Source organism: Centruroides vittatus, unplaced genomic scaffold (assembly GCF_030686945.1).
Source record: "Centruroides vittatus isolate TY-2023 unplaced genomic scaffold, ASM3068694v2 contig_341, whole genome shotgun sequence".
NCBI classification, from domain to species: domain Eukaryota; kingdom Metazoa; phylum Arthropoda; class Arachnida; order Scorpiones; family Buthidae; genus Centruroides; species Centruroides vittatus.
Genome location: NW_027122166.1, coordinates 2,373,313 through 2,399,159, shown reverse-complemented (window position 1 = coordinate 2,399,159; position 25,847 = coordinate 2,373,313). Strand labels below are relative to the sequence as shown.

The 25,847-nt window shown below is 29.4% G+C and overlaps 1 protein-coding gene across 3 annotated transcripts in view; it reads left to right on the top strand.

The window, feature by feature from the left end:
* unc-13 overlaps positions 1-25,847 on the top strand; it is a 347,436-nt gene that overhangs the window by 32,431 nt on the left and 289,158 nt on the right. For all 3 annotated transcript variants that reach the window (XM_067268874.1, XM_067268872.1, XM_067268873.1), the window contains exons 4-6: positions 9,874-9,991; positions 16,096-16,219; positions 21,148-21,218. In XM_067268874.1, the coding sequence (XP_067124975.1) occupies positions 9,874-9,991; positions 16,096-16,219; positions 21,148-21,218 (313 nt within the window). The remainder of the gene's footprint in view (positions 1-9,873; positions 9,992-16,095; positions 16,220-21,147; positions 21,219-25,847) is intronic.

Genomic DNA, 25,847 nt, shown 5'->3' with positions numbered 1-25,847 from the left:
TCAGTTACTGGAAAATTCAATTTTTACTAACCAGTACAAAGCTTATTGTAAGAAGTATTTTTAGCTTGTTTTAGAAAGCCATTGTTGGGTGTTTCTACACATTAATCCTTGGCTTTTTAAAAAGTTAGAAAGTACTTGTTAGTAAAGATTTGATTCTGACACTGTTATCTAGTTTGTGATTTGGTTTTAAATAATTTAACCAATATAACTTCTTAAGCCTTTTAAATTTCCGGTACTCAATACGAACATAAACAACCATTTACTAACGTTTTCGATCGCCTCTGCGATCTTCGTCAGGTTTTTTTTAAATAATTTAAGTTTGAAATTTATATTTTTTATATATACCATATTTACTCACATATAAGACGAGGTTTTTATTCATTTTTCACTGCTTCAAAAACCTAAGTTGTCCTATATGCACGAGCAAAGGATTCTTTGCATTTTTGAAATAATTTCTGTGAACTGTGTATACTTCATGCTGACATTATAGGTCTGCAGTCTATTTATTGTGAGTTGGCACCTATTGTAAACAAATTAAGACACACTTTCCTCTGTTTATTGGTTTAATCCTACATCCATTAATTAAAAACCGCATTGCATCACATTTGTTCACAGAAAATAGTTTGTAGTTATTTATAAAAACAGTAATGAAATACAAGTCACTTTGCAATGATTATAAATGTAGTTATTTTATATTAATTAAATTGTTATTAAATTCCTACTATTAGTTCACACTCTCCCTATATTTATCTTGTTCAAATTTTCAATTGTTAATAAAATACTTTTTATTCATCCACTCAAGTTGAAATACATTTTTTAAAACTTGTAGTGGATGACACTTGATGTTAATACAGTTTTTTCAAATATTAATTCATTAATTAAATTTACTTATTGGTTAATATTACCTGTGGTATCGAAGATGGCGACAGGGAATTTTTTCCCAATATACTTGTTGATTATCCGATGGATCTAAGTCCACGGATGTAATAAGGATGTATGTTAAGGACTCAAGTAATGACCAATTACACGTGCACGAATTTGGCGAAACAACAGTAATTTATTCTAACAGTACAATAACCGCGAGATGCTTCCTAACCCTCAAGTTTACACGATACACGACTTAAAACTAACGAAATTTACAATACTCTATATACATATATACATACACATTTTCCTTCTATACAATAATTGCATATATTAGCCTTCGACGAATCACGGTATTATGTTAAGTAAATGCAACACGATCTCGAGTTCCAAGCGTTCCTTTTCTTTACGTTAATTCACAAAACTAATAGTTCTTTCCGATACCTGAACGTAATTTACGTCACCAGAAGTACGTCCCTCGTTGATACTTCTCAATTACACTACGATGGAAACGGATTGTGCTTCCCGACTGAAAGTGGTCGCCCTTTCTAGACTCCTGTTCTCCCGGTCTAACTCCGACGTCCTTGCTGACCCTTCCTCGGCAACCTTCCTCGACGAATCCAAAAGCAGCCAAAAAGTGTCCTCAATCGTGAGAGTCCCTCAATTTATATTTCCCGCTCTCCGGAAGTCCGCTTCACTTATTGTCCCACTCTGGACCAATCAGAAAGCTTCTCACGTATCCTAAGGTGACATCATAAGAAAATTCCACGCGACACGGTACAAACCAAGAAAACCCGATACATACAAAAAGGAAACCGAGAAAATAATTAATAATAATAATAATAACAATAATACATAGTTGCGTAGCACTACATATCTCCCCCCCCAAGCGACTCACTTCCCGTAGTGCAAACTACGGAAATCAATTTTGCGTTCACGTAGGTTATAAGGTTTCTTACGCACCTCAAGGTCAGTGCACTTCTGCACACCACTTGTGTCAACACCTTGCGTGTTAGTGACCACCCCACGTCTCCTCACCAACCGATCATCCAGGACTTCATCATCATCCTCCAGTACAATTCCTCTATCCTCCCTCTTTTTTTTCTTATTACAAATCGGATAGCCATAGCAAGGTTTTAGGCGATCGACATGGACAGTCTCCTGATCCTTCATATTGCAACCCTCCACACGATACGTAGTTGGGTTTATCACCTTGGTGATCCGAAAGGGTCCTTTATAATTATAAGAAAACTTATTCCCTTTAACACCTTTCTTTCTCACCCAAACCCTCTGCCCTTCCGAAAAACTTACTAATGTTCTCCCTTTGCTTCGATAATCCCTTCCTTTCTTGTTGTAATTTCGCGCATGGATACTCGCATTTTCCCGTAATGCACGGAGTTTCGTGACCAGGAATGCCCTACGCTCATCGGTAGACATATCATCAGGCAGGTATTCGATATTAGGGGTACGGGGATCAACACCATACAAGAGGAAGGCAGGTGACTCATTTATGGCAGTGTGGTGCGAATTGTTATAGGCAAAACATGCAGAAGGTATCATTTCATCCCATTCGACTCTCCCATCGTCAGAGGATTTAGTTATCATTTCGACTAACGATCTGTTCACCCGTTCGCACGTGCCATTCGCACAAGGTCGATAAGCGGTAGTAATGTTCCTCCTAATTCCTAACCACTTGCAACAGTCCGAGAATAAAGATGATAGAAAGTTGGTACCTCTATCGGAAATAATTACTTCTGGGGCACCGTACCTACAAACGATTTCATTAAATATTGTATTACTCACAGACCATGCAGTTTGGTCCTTCAAAGGGTGTGCTTCGACGAAACGAGTGAAAATATCTACTATTACAAGGATGAATCGGTTACCGCTGCTCGATGTGCGGATAGGTCCTACTATATCCACAGCAATCTTTTGGAAAGGTGCCTCAGCCGTCTCGTTTTCTTGGAAAGGAGCCTTTCCTTTGTGTACATTATGCCTCTGGCACCTTTCACACGTCTTAATGACACCTTCGACCTTCTCCCTCAAATTCCGAATATAATAGTGTTTCTCAATGTTAATTATAGTTTTTCGCACGCCCCAATGCCCCGACAGATTGTTTTCGTGAACAGCCTTAATCACTTCCCTAGCAAGATCCTCCCCTACGCATAATTGGCTAACATACTTGTCACGGGACTTCAAGAGGCTTCTTCTATACAGGCATTCGCTTATTACTACATACTGGTGCATATAGCTCCCAATATTTCTATTCCCGGGGCTTCTCAGTAAATCCCTTTTTATGGGGCCAAAAGTTTCATCGCGATCCTGTGATAAACCAATCTCGTATCTATTAGGGATTACAGCCCTTGTAGATTCAACATCGAAGTGATGAACCCCGTTAACGTTCCTCGAAAGGAAATCCGCTACTTTATTGTCAACGCCTTTCACATGTTGGACTTCTATATGGTAGTCCATAATCTCCATTATCCAACGAGTCAGACGCTTGCTCCCATTTTGAATGTTGCTAAGGAACACAAGGGGTTTATGGTCAGAGAGTATTATCGTTTTTTGGCCTAGAATTAAAAATTTGAAGTGTCTTAAGGCTAAAACAATTGCTAGACATTCTTTCTCAATTGTGGAATAATTGATTTCTGCCCCTTGAAATCTCCTACTAAAATAGCCTATCGGAGCCAGTCCCTTTTCGTGCCGTTGTTCGAGCACCGCAGCTGCCGCGTTGTCAGATGCGTCAGTGTGCAAATAGAATGGTCTATCAAAATCCGGGTGAGCTAGAATTGGTGGGCTTGCTATTGCCTCTTTTAACTTTTCAAAACCTCTCTGACATTCTGGGCTCCATAAAAATCTCTTCCCTTTCTTGGTGAGTTCTGTTAATGGAGCAGCGATATCGGAAAACGACGGGATAAAATTCCGAAAAAATCCAACCACACCGAGAAAACTGCGGACCTCTTTTACACTACGAGGTGTTTCCACTTTCTTGATCGACTCAACATTGTTGGGATCAGGTCGCACACCCTCGCTATTAATAATATGTCCTAAATATCTCACCTCCTTTGCTAATATTTGGCATTTACTCGGATTTAATTTTAGGCCCTCATCCCTTAATGTACTAATTACTCGATCGACAAGCTCAAGATGATCCTCCAAACTTTGTGAAAATAATACAATATCATCTTGAAACACAAAGCAGCTATTTCCGACAAATTTTGCTAAGATCTTCGTCATAATGTATTGGAAAAACCTCCCACTATTCTTCCCACCCTGAGGCATCCTACAAAGTTGGTATTTTCCCCATGGTGTGGAGAACGCAAATATGTGTCTTACCTTGGGATCTAGAGGAATCTGGAAATACCCTGCTTTTAAGTCCAATACCGAGAAATATCTGTTCCCATTAAGTTGGGATAAGATGTCGTCTATTCGAGCCATCGGGAATATTTGGGGTTCTGTTATATCATTAATTTTTCGCAGGTCCAAAGTGATACGAATCTCACCAGAGCTTTTAGGAACAACATGTATAGGAGAGTTCCACTCCGATGAGCTCTCCTCACATATACCTGCTTTTATCAGCTCACTAACTTGCTTCTTAAGGCCAGGTAAGTAACTGTACGGAATTCGGTACTGTCTAACGTTGACCGGACGTTCCGACGTCAGGCTAACAGAGTGCATATGTCTGCTAGTGCCAGATAACTCGGCAATTTCGCTAGCAATAGCGTCCGGATACTTTCTCAAAATATTTATTATTTTCCTCTTAACCGGTTCATCTAGGTGATCCAATCTCCACACCTCTCTTTCTACCTCTGCCACCCCTACCTCACTATTTATATTAATACAAAATCTCCCTTCACGACCTTGCTTATCTGCCTTAACCACTGATTCGATCCCCACCAACAGCCCAGGGTGCTGGCAAATAATGTCCATCCCGATGATCATCTCGTAACCTGCCCTTTCAGGAAACCCAACACTTGGTGTTGTCGTGCATACCTTTTTCCCATCGTGGAAACAGCACTCGATTGCTACGGCCTCATCACTGTTTATGAGTGCTCCCGACATCCCACTAATACATGAATTGTTTGGGACCACCCAATTCCTATTTTCACGCCTGATATATTCAGTCAATTCATTCTTAATTACGGTCCTTTCTGCACCTGTATCTACTAGACCAGCAATTTCACGTCCTAGGATTACACCTCTTACAATCGGTAACCCCCGGTCTGACAAGTGGATCTTTCTGGTCAGTTCTAATTTAACTAACCGGTCATTCGCCTGACCTTTCAAATGACCTCTGACTAGTTTAAACCTCTTCTCTTGTTGCATTTTCTCGAAATATGGCCTATTTCACCACACGTGTAACAACGGCGCTCTTTTCCCCACCTCTCGCGGTTATTGTTCCCCTTCATGTGCTCGAGTAAAGATGCCATGGACTCGGTCAAACTCCTTATTTGAGTCTCCAACTCCTCTACACGCTTACCCAATTGTACTTCCCTTCTCTCCAACCCCCTTTCATGCTCAACATTTGCGCATACCTCACTTATCCCACCTCGTTTGTTGCAGGCCGATTCGATTTCCTCTTCTTCTTCGGCCTTTACTATCGCCTCATCCAAGGTGTCCGGCCGCCTCTGCATCACCTGCCTCCTAATCTCCGCTAGTAGTCCTTTTATAAAGCATTCCTTAACAGCATTGTCGCGAAGCGTCGCTAAATTAGAATTGCGCGTCACCGCTCGTGAAAACAACGACTTAATCCTAATCCCGTATTCGCAAACCCTCTCCCCTCTTCTCTGGGAGATCTTTAATACCTGATCAAACGGGTCCTGTTCTTTTTCTTTACGACCAAAGCACTTTATAAGAGCCCTCCTTATTTCATCATAGCTCATGACGCCCTGGTCCCTTAAATCGAAAAATAAAGACAAGGGCTCACCTTTTAGGCGGGCTTGAACTACGGTGACCTTCACAGTCTCATCCCAGCTTGCCAACGACGCGACGTTCTCGACGGTTTGGAAAAACCTACTCACATCTAAAATATCTCCGGGCAGGTTCGAAAAACATGGGATCATGCCCATAAATCCCGTTACAATAGGCACATTGCCCAATTCCCCTGCCCCTGAAGATCCGCTGGTAATTTGTTCATCCATAGTTTACCGAAACCTTTTGGTTTTACAATAATATAATTTACAATTCCAATGGCTATAATTACAGATATAAGCGGCAGTAGGATGAGGGGTTAATACAAGATGCACGTTTGGTCGGTCCTTTTACAACAAACAACCCGATCAATATCCTGTCGCGGACGCCAATGTTGATTATCCGATGGATCTAAGTCCACGGATGTAATAAGGATGTATGTTAAGGACTCAAGTAATGACCAATTACACGTGCACGAATTTGGCGAAACAACAGTAATTTATTCTAACAGTACAATAACCGCGAGATGCTTCCTAACCCTCAAGTTTACACGATACACGACTTAAAACTAACGAAATTTACAATACTCTATATACATATATACATACACATTTTCCTTCTATACAATAATTGCATATATTAGCCTTCGACGAATCACGGTATTATGTTAAGTAAATGCAACACGATCTCGAGTTCCAAGCGTTCCTTTTCTTTACGTTAATTCACAAAACTAATAGTTCTTTCCGATACCTGAACGTAATTTACGTCACCAGAAGTACGTCCCTCGTTGATACTTCTCAATTACACTACGATGGAAACGGATTGTGCTTCCCGACTGAAAGTGGTCGCCCTTTCTAGACTCCTGTTCTCCCGGTCTAACTCCGACGTCCTTGCTGACCCTTCCTCGGCAACCTTCCTCGACGAATCCAAAAGCAGCCAAAAAGTGTCCTCAATCGTGAGAGTCCCTCAATTTATATTTCCCGCTCTCCGGAAGTCCGCTTCACTTATTGTCCCACTCTGGACCAATCAGAAAGCTTCTCACGTATCCTAAGGTGACATCATAAGAAAATTCCACGCGACACGGTACAAACCAAGAAAACCCGATACATACAAAAAGGAAACCGAGAAAATAATTAATAATAATAATAATAACAATAATACATAGTTGCGTAGCACTACATACTAGATGGCAACGGGGAAATTTTTCCCCCTACGTTCGAGATGGCCGCGTTTCCAGTAATCTCGAATCAGATTATTGAGTGATAATCTGGAAGCAGAGTAACAATGGATAATCTCGAAGTAGAATACGAGTGATCTAAACGTTAGGGGGCATATCCGTACTATCTGTCGCATTATGCAAATTAATAAATTTCCGTGTCACCATCTTCAATACCACAGGTAACATTAACCTAATTATTAATACTTTAAATAGAGTTTTAGCAGTTTGTAATGAAAATTGAAATCAACAGGCAGTAGCTCAATCAGTAAAATGCAAGGATTTTAGTATTTTTCACATGGAGGTGAAGAATGAGAGTTCAATTTTTGTGAAAATCGATAAATTTTTGAAAATTTTTGCTTTAAGTAGACATTTTATCCAAATGATTTTTGAGAGTGAGTTAGCAGTTGTGGCTTAGTGGTTAGAATTAAGGATTTTTCTCAATGAAATTTTATGCTTTGGGTTCAATTCCGATTTCTCTTTCTATTTTGCCACTTAATATTGTGATTCTGTCATATGTATATACATATTTATATTAATTGTAATTATTTAATAAAAAGTAACTAAAATAAAATTTTTCTTTGTTGACTTAAGTAGGAATTGACTTTAAAAAATTGTTTTTTATATTACTTGTTTTTAATGAATATTAGCACATTCTAAATCATTAAAAATAAACTTTTTCTGGTCATGCACATTATGATGTTTTGCTTTTGTTTTTCGTTTATCATATATTAAGGCAAACATGTTTGTTTTTCTTGATACGTGCATTTGATAATATTTTATTTATGATTAAATGAAATAAAATTAGAATTGTATTATTTTGATATCTAAAGTCACACCTCGTCCTATACATGAGATTGTCTTATAATCAAGTAAATACAGTATATATAAATAAATTTTCAAACTTAAATAATAATAAAATAGTATATAAGTAATAGACATAAAGCATTGTTTTGGTTATTCAAAAACAAAATATAATAAAATAAGTATATGCAAACAATCCAATAATTTAATTATTAAAATAAACTGCCAGATTCTCATTAGGCTACATTAACTTATTTCTAATTATTAAATTTAACACAAAATGACTGCTTATCTCTAATCAAATTACTTAATTCTTTAATAGTTTATTAGTTTTTACGTAGCCTGATAAGAATTCAATAATAAAACAATTTGACAGGAATACATAATCATATTGAAAAGATATGTATTAACAAAATAAATTAATTAAATAGTAACTAGAATATAAAACTTTCCATATTTTAAATATATGTTACATATATAATGGATAATAAACTATTAAGGAATTCAGTAATTTGGCTGGAGGTAGACAGTTAAGCTATCATCTTGTGTTTAACTTATTTCTAATTATTAAATTTATGTAGTAAGAACCTCATTTGGAGCAGAGAAGTAGTAAGAACCTTGCAGTTTGTTTGAATAATTAAATTATTTGGATTGTTTGATTATATTTGTTTTTTTATACTTAGTGTCTGAATAGTCATAACAATGCCTTATGCATATTTATTTAAATGTTAATTTTTATATCATATTAAAGTGTAAGAATCATTCTTCATTTAGCTTCATTTTAATATAGGATATAATTTTAAATGAAACCTTTAATGTGTAGTGAAAATTCTACATATTAAACAAATGTTTTCAACTACTTTACTCTACTATTAGCAGCCATCATTACATTAAAACAAATATCTTTTGCTAGTTTTTTTATCTCTAAAATTTTTTGTTGAACATTAAAAGTTTTGTTCTTTATCTAGTTTCTCATGTGTTTAGCTGTGTAGGATATAAATAACAATTTTGTTAATGGGTTCAGAAAAAAATTTTTTGACTTGGATTATGTTATCAGTATGTAACTATATTAAGTTTTTATTTTTTGTCTGAATTTGAAAGAATTTTACTTTAATACTAATTTGTTTATTTTATAATAATTTTTTACAATGAATTAATAATAAAAATATAAAATTTCATATTGCTATTAATTTATTTTTCTAGATATAAATTTCGTACTGTAATTTAAGAAATTTTTGTTAGGAAAATATTAAATTTGAAAGTGAATCTTAATAAATGTTTGGCTAATACTTGTTTTTATTCTGAAAATTCTATATTATATTTTTATATTACACATAAAGTTTTTTGAAGCTAGATGAATTTTACCATATATTTTTATTTTTATTTATTTTTAAGCATTCTGGTACAAAGACCCTGATGCGGGGATAGAACAAAACAAAGTATACATAATCTTATAAAATAACAAAACATATTTCACAGATATATTCATCAATTTTACCATATACAGTAGAGTGTCATTTATCTGAATCAATTGGGAACGGGGGTTGTTTGGATAACCAATTATGTATGAAAAAATATATTAATCTATCTGATGTTGAAATTTTTCTCTGTTGCGTGTCGCTTCGTGTTGAATTTTTGTCGATTTTAAGCGTAACGAAAATTTTTATATTAATAATCGAGGCTATTGTATTGTTAAAAATTATTTCTTTATTTTGTACAAACAAAATAAATATATTGAAAAATATAAAAACAAAAAAATTATACTTTAGAAGTTAATCTAGTATCAAAAACGTTCAATTCAGCACAACACAGTCCGACTGGAAAGCTTTCGGTTAACTGACGTTTCGGTTGACCGGCTTTCGGATAAATGATGCTCTACTGTAGTACTAAAATTCAATTGTCAAATTTATTAAATGTTTCAGCCAAAAGAAAGGTTTACTGACAAATTTTTTTATTTCTAAATCTCCATTATTATTAAAATTTTTATCTCTATTTGGAAAGTTTTAATGTTTAATGATTTTATTTATTTTTGGCAGTCTGTAATGCCAAAATAATAATTAATAATTTATATTTTATAGTGAAACCAATACAATGGATACAGGGCTCATTATAGAAGTATGGAATAAAGGAATGCTATGGGATAAATTATTAGGTACTCAGTGGCTACCGCTGAGACTCATTCAATTTTCAAATGAGGTAACTTAATTAGTCGATTAGTATTAAATATGTGAATATAGTTTCTCAGATTTTTAAAATTACATTCTCTCAAATATTAGTATATAAAGTACAGTGCATAACTCTAAAATGAATAATAATGAAGAATTTATTAAGCCAAGGCCATGTTTTATGTATTCATTTTAAATTTTCAAAACTAGTTTTAATCTGCATTAAGTCTTGAGGAACCATGAATACTTTAAAACTATTTTAAAATTTATACTAAAATATTTTTAAAATTTTATCTTTTAAATCACCTGGTTAGCAATATATGTAGACCATACTTTTACTCAATGTAGAGCAAGGATGGTCAACCTTTTTAAGTGTGCATACCAAAATCACCAAATCTATCACAAAATATTTTCATGCATCAATTGAAATTTTTATCCACATGCATACACACTGGAAATTCTAGTGAATTCCTTATAAAACAAAAAAATATATAAAATGATGGCAAAGAGATCACCTCACATCTGGTTGCCTAGTGAATGATGCAATAAGTGAAAACTTGAAGTCAATATATCATAAATAAATAGATATCCTTTATTTTAGATATGAAAACAATTCTGTTTGTTTTGTTTTCTTATTACTAAAACTGTTGATAGTGCTTGTTGCTCTATTTAGTATCACTTTACTCAATAAAGTAGTATTGTACAACTCAGCAAAGATGTTGGATATTTATTTTTTAAGTTGAGCTTTGATATAAAATTTTTCATAACATTTTTATATGATTGCATTACATTATAAAAACTGCTTTAAATTATCATATAATACTGAGATATAATTAGAATTTAAATAGAATTTGCTGTTATTTGCAATAAATTTATTTTAATATTTACCAATTAATATTAGCTTTTCAAATATTAACAGTTCAAAGATACAATCACATCTACTTTGTAGCAATATTACTTTAGAATTCAGCACCATTATTTTTTATTTACAAGTTTAATTATTTTCACAGAAATAAAAAATTATTATAATAAAAATAATTCATCTTTAATTTACAATTATGATGATAAATTATGAAAACAAGTTTTTGATTTTTATAATAAAATAAAACTATATTGATTTGAATATAATAATTGTAGTTAGTTAATACAAAACATAGCTTGTATCAATGTTGAGGTGATACTTAGTACAAGTTAGTTGTCAATATAAAAAATATGATTTTTGTAATGAATTAATGTTCTTGTTATTATAACGGTCAACTCATATTTCATTTTATAATTTTCTTGTATAAAATTTTCTATATATATATATATATTAATCAATTATTAATATTGATGTAAATATGATATAAATAGCAGTAATTTAAATTATTTGAATTTATTGGTTAAGAAAATAAGTTTTAATTTTAAACAGATTATTATAATCAAATTTCTATAAATTACATTTTAAATTTTATTTTAAAGTAATTTAAATGTAATATATATATTTTTTTAATTTAAAAATTATGTTAAATAATTTAGTAATAGTTTACTATTTTATTAATGTTCACAAAAATATAATTATTTATAAAGTGCATATAAATTATTACATTATGTATTATACTTCTAATAAAAGTATAAATAAATGCAAAATTTTATAATTATTTATAATTATATAATATGATCAAAGGATTACATGTATCAAAAAAAAATATGTATCCATAATGTGCAGACATCTTTAGTAGATAATCATGAGAAACTGACATTGAAATATTAAAGTTCTTGTGAATAATCAGAATATCATATACTTAATAGTGTATTATAATTAATAATTCAGTGTTAGTTTCAAGTATAATATATATTCTATTATATGGAAAGCTTAAAACTAAAGACAGACATTGTAGATTTTTGAAATTATAAAACATATTAATGAATGTGTTTTATTTATTGAATTAATATTTGTCCTGTTTAGTGTATTTACATCAAATAATGAGAGTTAGAATTACCAAATTTATCAACAGAATAGGTTTTATTCTTATACATATTTTATAAAGTTAGCTGTGTTGTGCATTTTCAAGCTTGTAGTTTGTACAAAAATTTTTTAATTTATTAAATTCACTTTATATAAGACTGAAAATTTCATCTTTAATTATATAACTTCTGTTAAAATAACTTCTGTTCAGTGCTTCTCAAAGTAGTTGATGTCACACAGCAAAATCATTTTCTCAAATTATCATTTCAATTATCAAAAGTATAGTAACATAGCAAAAATATTATTATATTATTTTTGTATGAGTGCTAGGATGCCCACATAGTAGTATTATTACATTTATGTCTGTGTGTGTGTGTGTGTGTGTGTGTGTATAATATATATATATATATATATATATATATATATGTAATCTGGTTTTGTTCTTTTAACATTATTTCATGTAACATTTTCTTTTCTGGAAACTTTCTGAAGATTACTGCTAATGGCAAGCAGACTTTTTCCCAAAATTATGAAAAAAAGCTTTACTCAACTCTAAAATTATTCTATGTACATACATACATACATACATACATATACATATACATATACGTATATATAGAATAATTTTATACATGTTATATTATATAACATGTATAAAATTTGATAAAAATAACAACATAAATAAATAAAACTGCAGAATAAAACCAAGCAATTATTAAAATCAAGTCTATGTTATTACTCAAAACTTTAATAATGGCATAGAACGGGTGGGCAAGTGAGAGTTCAGCGGGAGCCGAAATGTAGGTTTTGCAAATTGCATGAGAGCCGCAGTTCTGTACTGTTATGGTGGATAGTATGATAAGGTGCGCGATTTTATTATATAATATAAATATAATAAAAAAATTCAATATTTATTTTATAACAAACATATTTTCACAAAATTATAAAAATAAAATTGTAAAAACAATAATAAAAAACAGAAATTAACACTTTCAGCAAGAGCTGCATCTAACTCAAAAAGAGCTGCATTTGCCCATGTCTGGCATAGAATAACTGATTTTGTTAATTTAGAATACATAATGTGCTCTTAATACAGTTATTATACAATATTTTTATATGTATGCAGAGAATTGAATTATAAATATCTGAGATAAGAATTTTGACAGTATTATAATTGGAAAGAAATCAATTTGACTTTATTTAAATTTTTTGGTCTCCTAATTTATAAATAGAAAACTAAATCATAATATTACTTTCTTCTAAAACATATGTTTGAATTGTGAAAAGGGAGAAAAACAGAATATAAAAAATTACTGTCATGGAATATCGAAAATACTTGATTATGCATATTAAATGCTTTCTATATAAGACTTGACATTTATTTATCTAGTCTTTTGTTGCTAATTTATCTAGTGTTTTTTGTTGCTAAGTTATAATTGACTGAATTGTTTGTAAAAATTTAATACTGAAGAATATATTTACTTTCCTTTATTTCATATATTTTCTGCTTTATTTCATTAAATTGCATTATTTCTTTTCCTATTTGAAATTCAGCATTATCATTTATGTAAACCTTTTTTTTTAAATAATAAAAAACCAATAAATTCTTAATATAAAGTTAGATGACTTTTTAGAGTAAGTTTATCTTCAGTACAATAAAAAAATTTTTAAATAATTTATTTTATACAATAATTTATTTTATATAATTTATTTTTATTTTTAAATTAATGAAATTTCAGAAATTTGAGTTAATTATGTAAGCACCTTTCAGTCTTAATTAATTATTAATTTAAATTTATTTTGTATACTAGTACTTTTTATATATTAACAGGACTTATTATACTGGAAAATATGGATGCAGATATTTAGTCTTACAGTTCTTTATTTAGTTCACCTGTCAGAGCACTGGGCAGAAACTAGTTACTAGTTACTAGTTACCTTTCAGTCTTGTATCTGTGTTTGTTTTTCAAATTTAAATCTAGTTTGAGCAATGAAAATGGTATATTTCATCAAATCTGTTTATGATTAAAAAACAGATGCTAAAAAACAAATTTTAAAGGAGTTCATAGATAATTTTATTTACAAGTGAAATGTTTTTTTTGGATATTATTCCTGAAAAATGTTTGACTCTATTTTGTGTAATGGTAGAATCTGATGATGGGAACTAATATCCTGAAAAATGTTTAATTTGTAAATAAAATTGAGATGTGGACTCTTTATCTTAGCATCAGTATTATTCAGTTTACATTATGGATTTGAATATCATGAAAAAAATAGTCTCTCAGTTTTTGATTAGAGTTTAAATATGTTTTTAGATTTAAGAATTTGTAAAATAATTCCTACATTGATAAAATAGTCTATATATAGAATATTAATATATATAAATATACATAAATAAAATATATATTAATATTCTTATTTTAAATTTTTGAACATTACTTAAAAGTAGTCTGATGTGTATATTTTAAATAATGCATATACTTCTCTGTTTTTATCCAACCTCAAGAATAAATCTATAAGATTATCATTGACTTCAAAAATAAAGTTTTCAGTTTGTTTTTTGATTTAACATTATCATATCATCATTTACAAATCTGAATTTTGTACATTATAAACAAATACAGTTTTATATAATATTTAAATATGTTCTTTTCTGTTTTTCATTTTATTTCTTTTTGCTTTGTTGTTTTATTTGTGGCCACCCATTAATTACAAGTATACATTATATTTGGATCTGTAGTTTTTAAGCCACTTTTGATCCCTTCCTTCCCCATTGTGTACAATGATGCACTTTCAGGATCTCTTTCTTTTAAGTTGTACATATAATTAATGGACTTATTTACTTCTATTTCAGATTACTTTAGATTACTTCTATTTTCAAAGGACTTGAAAGTCCTTTGAAAATAGAAGTAATCTGTTTCAAAAATGTTAAAAAATCTAATAAACAGTCACAAACAAAGCCTTTTTACCAGTGTTGTACTTGATAAAAAAACCTACTAATGTTTCCGGTCTCCACCAAGGCCTTCAGGTTCTGAACTGACTGGAATCCCCCTTGGACCGTTAGAACGATGCTTCCCAAGTAATAAACATTACACGTATCACATTTCACCCCTCCACCTGGCGTTAGTAGGTTTTTGTATCAAGTACAACACTGGTAAAAGGTTTTGTTTGTGACTGTTTATTACTCACTTCAGTGTTAATAGAAGATGTTTATTTTGTGTTAAAAAATTGTTAAATTTTTATATTTCACATTTTTAAAGCATTTTCATTTTTCTTATTGTTAATTTTGAATTTGGCTAGAATGTGTTAATGAAAATTTTCAAAAATTGGTATTCCAGATACATCATATTTTGGTTTCTTAGTACAGAATGAATGAGTTAGAGAAAAATTTGAGAATTATCTTGGAATCAATTGGTTTGAATTATCAAATATCTTGTATGGAAATTTCAAATTATATTAGGCACTTTACTAATTAATGAAATACTAATTATTATGCTAAATAATGAAAGAAATATAAACTTTTATAATCCAGTAATGTTAAATAAGTTTTAATGAAGGTTAGTTTCTTTGGGATTAAAATTTATTAAATGAATAAAGTAAATAAGAAATTGATAGACAAGAATTATATTATATGAATCACAATAAAATGAAAAATTTTTAAAGTTTTTAATTATATAAATTTATACTTTGTAGTGTATTTATTATAATTATGATAAGCATTGTAATTAATTGATATTACAGTAGAGCATCGATTATCCGACTTAATTGGGGACTGGGGTTGGTTGGATAACCGAAAAGTCGGATAACCGAAAAGTATGAAAAAATACATTATTAGTATAGTGTATTAGGCCTGGTTTAAATACTAGCTTCCCTTTCATGGTTGAGCCAGTGCTGCCAGCTAAAACATGCAAAAATTTAACAAAAATAATATTAAAGTAGCCAAGACATAACTAAATATTGTAGGGCCACATCACTAGTGGGCATTTGAATTTGCTGACTAGAACGTGGCCGGTTAATCGGGAGTCGGATAATCGATGCTCTACTATACTTTCATTAAACATTTTTAATCATGCTTTATTAATTATTCATTATATTTTATATAAAATAGTAATATAAAATTATTTCCAATTTCAAATAAAAAATATAATGGAATACTTAAAATTGAAAATAGTAATTTGTTTTTGTAGGTGGGAGAAGGGGAGTGGTTATCCTTAGATGCTGAGTTAGTCGTGGAAAATAGAGAAGTGGTTGGGACCAAAATACCTACTGGCCACAGCATTCTTATTGAAGCTCATTTTGAACTCCCATATGGTATGTATACTATATTTTAACAAAAATCACATAAAGAAGTTCTGTTTGAAATATGAATAGTAAAACTATTCATATTTCAAACAGGTATACATATATAGGTTTACTATTTGAAATTATATAAGCTATATATGGCCTACATTATAATTAAAATGCTTTAAAATTAATAAAACAGATTAAAATATTTTAGAAAATTGATATTCTTTGCCTATTGTTTTAAAAAATGGCTTTGTGGTTGGAGCAAAAAATTTTGATAAATATAAATGTGATTTTCTATCAGTTTATGTAGTCTTCAGTAATCTAAGTACATACAATCAAATTTGAATAATAAAAAATTTAACACATACTAAATCAATGATTGTTTGTTTTATTTTTAGAATTAACCTTCAGTTAATTGGAGGAAAGGTATATAATTGTGATGATTATAAAAATAATTTTTAAAAATTATTTCTAAATTACTAAAAATAATATATGAAAAAAAAGATATGTTCAATTAAAATCATTAGAATCATTATTGTTAATTTTGTTTCATTATGATGATAGAAGTGTAATAATAAATCTGTAAAATATAAAGAAATTAATATCTTCAGATAATAATATTCAGAACTTAATATCTCAATAATAGTTCTGAATAGTAATTATGATATGAAGAAATAATAATTATAATTATTATTCAGAAACTGTAGCTATGTAAAATTAATTCTAAATATATACCAAATACAAACATTGTCTCTATCAATTGACTGTTGTTAGAATATTTATTTTGTAAGATGCATAAATATTTCAGTCTTTGTTTGATTTAAAAGTAAACATGTTTCTAGAGTTTTGTTTTTGAGAATCTATTAGCTGTATGCCTTGTTTAATTTTTTTTATATTGTAACTCAATTTATAAGCACATCTTGTTCCTGAAATCTGTTGTAAGTTAATCTTATAAATTGGGACAAGTTTTTCCATTATTTCTTATGGTGGAAATTTGAACCTCATTCTTACATAACTCAGTTGTCTAATCATTTTTCTAAATATGGGTAAAAGTGCTTCAAAACTACATACAAGTAAAATAAAGTGAAATAAAATTTTTTTTAATTAATAAAATACTTTTACTAGCAAATAAATTTCATCTACATTGAGTACTAATAAATTAGGGTCACACCATAATTAATATTTTAAAGAAATCATTAGGTTTGTGACACTGTATGTATCTCTAAATTTTGCACATAAAATTCCATACTTGAATTGGAGATATTTAAAAGTTTATGCATCGTTTTAATTTATATAAATCAATCAATTATATAAAACAATTTATTTCTGAATAGATAAATGTAACATATGACTTTATGCTTATATTTTATTATTTATTTTAATATATTTATTTTTTACTTATTTGTAAATATACAGTACAAGCAAGGCTACACAAAATTGAAAATATACAGTATTTTATTATTATAATTTGAATATAACAGAAAATTGAACATAACAAACAAAAACAAAAAAAAAAAAAAAAAAAAAAAATCAAGACTTGCATCAATCTTCAGGAACATTTAGAACACTAGTCTTCTGACCATTCCTGAAGATGGAATTGAAAACATTTGAACTTGTTTTTTATATTTTAATTTGTGTTATACTTCATTAAAGTAAATAGTTTTTTTTTATATTTACTATTATAAAAATGTTTCTTTTTTGATGAAACTTTATAAATTACATACTAGAAAACTGCATTCCGATAATTTTAGAGAGATTTTAGTTTTATTACATAAATGTTTTTAATAATCATTTGTAAGTCTATTTCTGATAGATTTAGGAGATAGAAATAGAAAAGAAAAGTCAAGTCAATAAATATAAATTTATATATATATATATATATATATATATATATATATGATTATAAACTTTAGTATTTTTCATTTTAAATTATTTTTAATGAGTACAATTAATGCACCTGCAAAAGTAAATGATAAATTTGGATAAGTTGTTTTTTTATCTAGAGTCAAAATAATTGAAAAAGTAAGAAATGATAAAATAATAATGGCTATATTCTGGCTTTGAATGTGGAAGTGATGCTAAAGTTATGAAAAAACGTACTTCTCTTTCTTTGCGTGTAATAAGTATTTATTAAAATTATGCTACCAGAAAGAAAGTGAGGAGTTTACTTAGTATGTACAGACAAATGTGTAGAATTTTATTATAGCAACTTAAGTAGTTCGTGAAAATTTTTCTTTTTTGTAACAGATTATCATAAACATTTACATTTTACTTTTGTTAAACATTTCATCAAATTTCAAAGTAAATGATTTGATAAAAGATACTTATCAAAAACAGATAATTACAGCAGTTAAACATTTATTTATTCTAATAATAATGCTATGATATAAATTAGGAATAAATCTAAATGTAGATAATTTATTTCTAATTATAAAATAAAGAAGCTTTCAGTCTTATATAATTGGTTTTAAAGTATCATGAAATCATTAATGATTTGCTATTTAGTTTTTTTTTTTTTCTGTTTCATTAGAATTTGTAATTTTTATAATAATGTTGACTTTACATAATTTAATTGTATAGGCTATAAGTTAAAATCATAAGTTGATGTCTTCCACATTCATTTGCTGATGAATAATTTTTTTAATCAACAACTAAGCATCTGCACTACTGATTGAATGCTTACATTTGATTGCTGTAAATTAATAATTTACTTAGAATTACATAAATTACATTTATTAATTTTTTTTAACATAAATTTAAAATATTGGGTGGAAATTGATGTGTGTACCACTGATTCAACTTCACACTTTTACTTAATTTATGATTCTGTTTTATAATTATTTGCAATAATAATTTTAAATATTCTGAAATTGATTTCATAAACATATTGCAAAAATATCTTGAACTGATTTGATATATCTATTGTGTCAACATTTTAAAATACAAAAGTTTTAAGTTGCTTTAAATTAGACGACAAATGTATATTTTTATGTAAAGTATAATTTATTTCGACGAAAATTAAGTTTTACATAATGACATTTATTTAATGTATTTACATTTTTACACTTATTTAATGTATCAAATTATCATAAATTTTAATGGTATTAAATTTTATAAATCAAATCTGCATTTTTTGATTCTAAATAATATACACAACTTTAACAGCTGAACAATTGCATGTTATTCAGACTCTAAAACTGACAGATTTTATTTGATATTAGAATTGGATTATTCATGTTCTTAGAATTAAATAAATTATTTTTAGTTGAACTGATCAACATAGAGAAATTGTATTCACCTGAAATTGAAGAATCAATAGAGTAATAATTTTATTTCTATAATATTTTATGGAATTATTATTTTTATATCGAGTAAATTCAATGCTGGCTTGATAGTAACTGCACCTGTGACAGAACCAGTTTTTGCCACTTCTGCTTACGGAATGGTTGCCAATAGAGAACACTTCTAGCACTATGAATTATTCATAAACAATTTTATATACATTTACAGGACTTTATTGTATTTTGCTTATTATTTTTATTTTCATTTATTTATTTCTTATGAACATTTTTTACTACTTTTCATCACTTAAGACAGTTGCCTCATTGCCTCACCCAACAAGCCAGACCCAAGTAAATGTATAAATATATACAGTATTTTCTATTATGTAAAATTCATGAAGAATAAAAATAAATCACTTGTACAGAATTTTTGCTTATCTATTATAACTAAATATTTATTCTTGTGAGATCTGAATTTTATCAGATCCACTTTTTATAATAATTCGATTTAGGAATTTTCCCCTAATATAAACATCCTGTCGAAAAACGGCCCTGGACGAGAAACTATGCGTACCCGGCCAAATAACAGTCAACAAGCCGTTATTCCCTCGGATGCAGGTAGATCATCTTGCACGATAGTTTACACTTAGCGTCCGAACTCGTCATATGTTTTTAGTCCCGGGAACACCTATGACACAAATCGTCATCCGCTTACGATCACGTGACCGATTTCCCAGGCAAAAACTTATAAAAGCCAATCCTTCCACCCCCTCGGGGGAGTCGCATATCATCTGCCGGACAAACACCGTCGCTCGTCGTCACCGACTCGGATTTTCTCCGAACGTCTCTGCGCTCAGTCGCGATATTATAAAACTGTGCCTATTCAGAAACTAATCTACACCTTGAGGATATCAAAGTGGTAACTATATCAGGAGCTAATAATGAGGTATGAACCGAAACTGTAAGCTCTCTCTCGAACCCTACGCAACTTAGGGACTTTAGTCAGCTTTTTGTCTTTGTGTCCGTTGTTAAATATTAATAAACCTTGTTATAATTGTTAAATGGTCTCCTCTTTGTCTCGAATATCGCTTCGCCTTATCGTCGACCCCATCCGTCTCCCCTCCTATCCACTCGCGTGACGCGTGACGCTAAGAAACGAACAGCCATCCTTGACAAGTGAACCGGGAACGGGAGATACGACATCCTCTTACCTCCCCGTTTCACATATTGGGGACAATCGAGTGGGGTTGCGACTCTTTCGGACCCCCCGAAGTCACATTCTCTTTACAATAAAAAGATAAAAGTTATCAGTAAAATTTTATTTCCTTACATTCTGTTGTAGAAGTTAGTTAAATTAATATTTGTATACATTCCTTCTAATATATCTGTATAATCTTTCTAAATAAGAATGAAAAATGAATTGGCATGAATACTTTGTGAATTTAAAATTTTTTTAGAGTAGTATAAAAATTTGCAGATTTTATTGTACCTTAATTTTTTTTAAAATTTGATATGTAATCATTTGATGTAGTTATTAATTCATAAAAATTTTCTTTAATTTTTTTTGTATATTTTCTGAAATTGTCTGAAGGATATATATCTTAAATTATCACAAAAATAATTTTTATTGAAACATAAAATTAAAAATTTCATAAATTTTGTGAATTGCAGATTTACAAGAAGAAGAAGAAGCTGAGCTCATGAGAAAGTTAGAAATTTTAAATAGTATTATGGACCAAGAGGTAAAAATCTTTCATTTTTTTTTATTTATTTAAAGTGGTGGTGGTGCTGATAAATTGAAAGCTAAAAACAAAATAGTTTTAGAATTAGATGTAAGAATTATATTTGACAAGCCAGCTATTTGAGATAATGAATGGTTGGTTTAAGATTGTTTTTAATTATATAATAATAATTTAATTACAAAATAAGAATTTTGTAAGTACCAATAATTAAACTGACAATTATTTAATTATGAGATATTGAAGATTATACTAGAAAGTAATTACATTACTTTTACAGTTTCTGCTGTTTGTTTCTGAAAGCTTTATTGACATGTCAACTGAAAGTATATACATAGTTACTCACATATAAGATGAGGTTTTTATTTATTTTTTACTCTTTCAAAACCCTAGATCATCCTATATGCACAAGTGAAGGACTCTTTGCATTTTTGGAATAATTTTGGTGAACCATGTATTTATATTTTGTACCGTATGCTCACTCTTTGGTGTTTAAAAACATAAGTATTTTATCTGGGTCGTTTGAATCATTCTTGTATATTGTCAGGAGTAAAGATAAATAGCAATAGGAAAAGCAAACCTTTTGTATTGAATTCCAAATTGAAATTCCAAAATCACATGGTAGCTCAATACAAGTTTTTATTCATTCCCATGTGAAAACAGATGATTATCTGTAAATCAGAATTCAGAGAAACTCATGAGTGTAATTGACGGAGAGTGGATTTGTCTGTTAATAATTGGCAAAAATGCTGTAATTTTTGCCAATTCTTATGGTAAAGTTGGACAATCAGGAACCTTTCCTGATTGTCCAACTTTACGTGAACAAATTATGTTGTCAATTTTACAAGATTTTTCCTTAATTAAAGTTTAAAATGCCAGTAATTTTTGCAGGACAATGTATACATTTACATGCATTTGATATTTTATTTGTGATTAAATGAAATAAAATTAGAACTGTATTAATAAATCTAATTTTATATATTTGATCTTTAAAGTCATATCTTGTCCTATATGTGAGATTGTCTTATATGTGAGTAAATATGGTAAATTTATAATAGATCGTGCTGTGGATAATTAGTCTTCATTTTGATCTCAAATATATACAATATTTCAAAGACTGCAAGATATTTTGTATTAGATCTATAACTTGATTTTATAAAAATTAAATGTACAAAAGCTTCCATTATGTAAGAAATTTTTAAATGTATAACAAAGGACAGATATGAAATTTGTTTAACATTACGATTGATCATTTTCAAAGTAATAACACTTGAACAGCTAACATCAAAACAATATCTTTTATACTTTTCTAGCTTGGGTGTATTTAAGATAAACAGACAAACACATTTTTGGTTTATTCATAAACCTGCTTCAGCATTAGCTGAAGTTTTGAATGCATTAGCATTCAAAAATTACAGCATTTTGAAATTCCACAGCAGAAAGTTAAGTGCATTCTGTGACATAACTTTAAATTTAAAATATTCAATTCATAAGAATAAGTATACTTTTAAAATACAAAGTGTAACTTAAGTGTATTGCAAAATTATTATCTACATATATATAACCCATTGAAGGAGTGTCCGTCCATTGTCTGTCCATCCATGTAACATTATGCCAAAAACAGGCACTAGAGGCATATTGTATAATTTTCTTTGAATAAACATTATACATAAAATATTTGAGTATTTTTTTCGGTGTGGAATGCATTATCATATTTTACATTAATTTATATGGGAAAAATTGTTTCGCTTAATGAGTGTTTCATATTACGAGTACGATTCTGAAATGAATTATGTTGTTAAGCGAGGGTCCACTGTACTAATATATTTAAAAGTAGATAAAATATAGTAATGATGAATATTTAAACATTTTATATATTTGGAATAGGGATTGAAATCAAGAAGATTTATAGACAAATATTATTTTCTCTGTCATTCATTTTTATATTTAAATTTTTGTCACAAACAAAATTGAAAATAATTCATTACATGTATATTTTAGTATAATACTAAAATATGTATTATATATATATATATAAAAATAATGAACGCAGTTGACTGGAATGTTAATGAATGTGATAGTAACATTAGAATATGGAATATAATTCTCTTCTCTTTAATCTTTGCTTGCCATTGAAAATGGAATCATATTCATATTCCTAGATCAAAGATTTTCAGAAGGCATTTTTCCACCCATGTGAAATCATAATGTCTCTTGCTACAGTGTTCATTCTTTTGTCCTTAAGATTTTATTTAAGCTAAATGTTAATGAAAAACTGTTCAAAATGATGGATATCTTAATACCATGATAGTGAATGAAAAGTTGTAAATAGACTCCCTGTAGAAATTGACCATTTGGAAAATCATGCTGAATAGACCTAGTGACTATATTTGAGAATCCCTGCTCTAGATCTATATTCTGAAAATACTAAAGTAAAATACTGAATCATATATACCAGGGGTGGCCAACAAGTCGATCGCCAAGCCAATTTTGGTCGATCACTAGCGATGTCTTGACTTAATGTATTATATTTGTAACCTGACTCGACTCATAAGCAGTGAGTGCACTTCGTACTGAAACAGCGTATAAACATAGTATGTATTTCACACTTCTCCCTCCCCACTTAGACTATGCCTATGACAACAAGTCGATCGCGACACATTTTTCCGATAAAAAGTAGATCTTATGTGCACAAAAGTTGGCCACCCCTGATATATACCACTGATTCTGAATTTCTATGAAAAATTGCTTGGGAGAATATCTCAGTTCAGTTCAATAATCAGTTTACCAGAAATATCATTTTTTATTATCTGTTTGTGTATCAAATAAATTCAAACTAAGAATGTAATATCAATATTATGTTTAAAAAATGACAGAAGTTGAAAAAAATAGATGAATTTCTATTAAATTCCAAATATTCACTCTTGTACAAAATACTTGTAATACAAACCATAAGTTTTCAATTTAAAACATACACAAACAATCCATAAACCCAATTTTTAAGTAATTCCAAATGACCTGCTGTATTATTGGATTACAATAAAGCTAATTTCATACTTGGAAAGTAATTTGCTTAGAAGTATGCAATTAGGCTGCTATCTTATCATCAGATGTGGCATAACCACTTATCTCTAGTCAAATTATTTTACATATAATTATTAAATTAGCCTTATTATAGCTTGATAAACTGAAATGCCATATTAAAAATATATTAAAAATTATATAAATTGTGTTGGAATTATATTTCATCAAAATGAGAATTTGTGAAAAATCAATAAAAATGAGGTGGTTTTAGGCAAATAGTTCATTTACTGAAAAGAATTGATTTAGTTTTGAAATATTTCTCACACATTACAAATCAGTTTTGTTTATCAGTATACTATTGGGTACACTAGTTTGTTTCATATACAATAAACTGATTTTAAATAATTTGGATAAAAGGATCAAAATTTAAACAAACAGTTTTATTAATCATAAAAATATGGCAGAAATAAATTTACACTAACACATTTTTTGTCAACATAACATTTTATATCCAAATACGGTCTATGTGTGAGCGCTCTCTCTCTTTTTTGCTGCGTGAAGGTGCTAGTGTGTTTGGAATACTCCATTTTTTAGAGATTGGTTGTAATTTTGGTTGTTTCACATCTTTACTCATTTTTGTCTTGATTTAAATAGATTGGAAATTGGTCACTATGTAACATTTAAAAATCTTTCGCAAATACTCAGGATATATTCTCTTCATAATTGAAGTTTAGACTACAAAAAATAGACTCAAAAATATTAAATATTATATATCTTTTAATCCTTTTACATCACCACAGAAGTAACAGTTAACATGGCTTTTTTTAAGACAATACTTCTTAAAAAACAATGTTAAAAATGATCAAGTATCAGCCTTTTACTGTAGGATCTGACACTTTTTACATTAAAAAACACGAATTATTCTCACCATGTTCTCCTTATCCATTCTTGGAAGTGTTAACATTCCCATTCTTAACACTTCTATTGTTAAGGAATACACTTCTTTCATCCCCATGTGGTACCCTACTAAAATGCAGTTAAAAATAAAAAATTGCATTTAAAATAGTACAGTAGAAGCTGAGTTGTTTAGGATAAGCCTTAATCCTTTCCCTCTCCCCCACGGGGGAATTTCGAAAAATCCCTTCTTAGTATACGTTCTTGTGACATACCCTAACTGGGTACCAAATTTCAACTTTCAACACTTAATTGTTTGGGCTTTGTGCTTATCATTATCATCATCATCAACTCATCTCGATTATATATATATATAGTTTAGATAAGTACAGTATATTGAGAGGAGCTATTTGGGGAAGTGTACAAAACTTTTTAACTTTTAAATATGAGGAGCTTTTATTATTAGTACATGAAAATCAGTGTCTCAATTTAACACTCTTTCTTTATTGTGGGTAGAATCATTAATGTGGAATAATATCTTTCTTTTAGTTAAAATACAGAACAAATATTGAGGGAAAACAAGTTATGCAGAAACAAAGAATATGGGAAAAATTAACATTATGTATATGGGTCCTTATTTGGGAATGGAGAAAACAACTGATAGATGGGAACAATAGATTGAGGTTTCACAGCATATAATGTGCTACTAAAAAC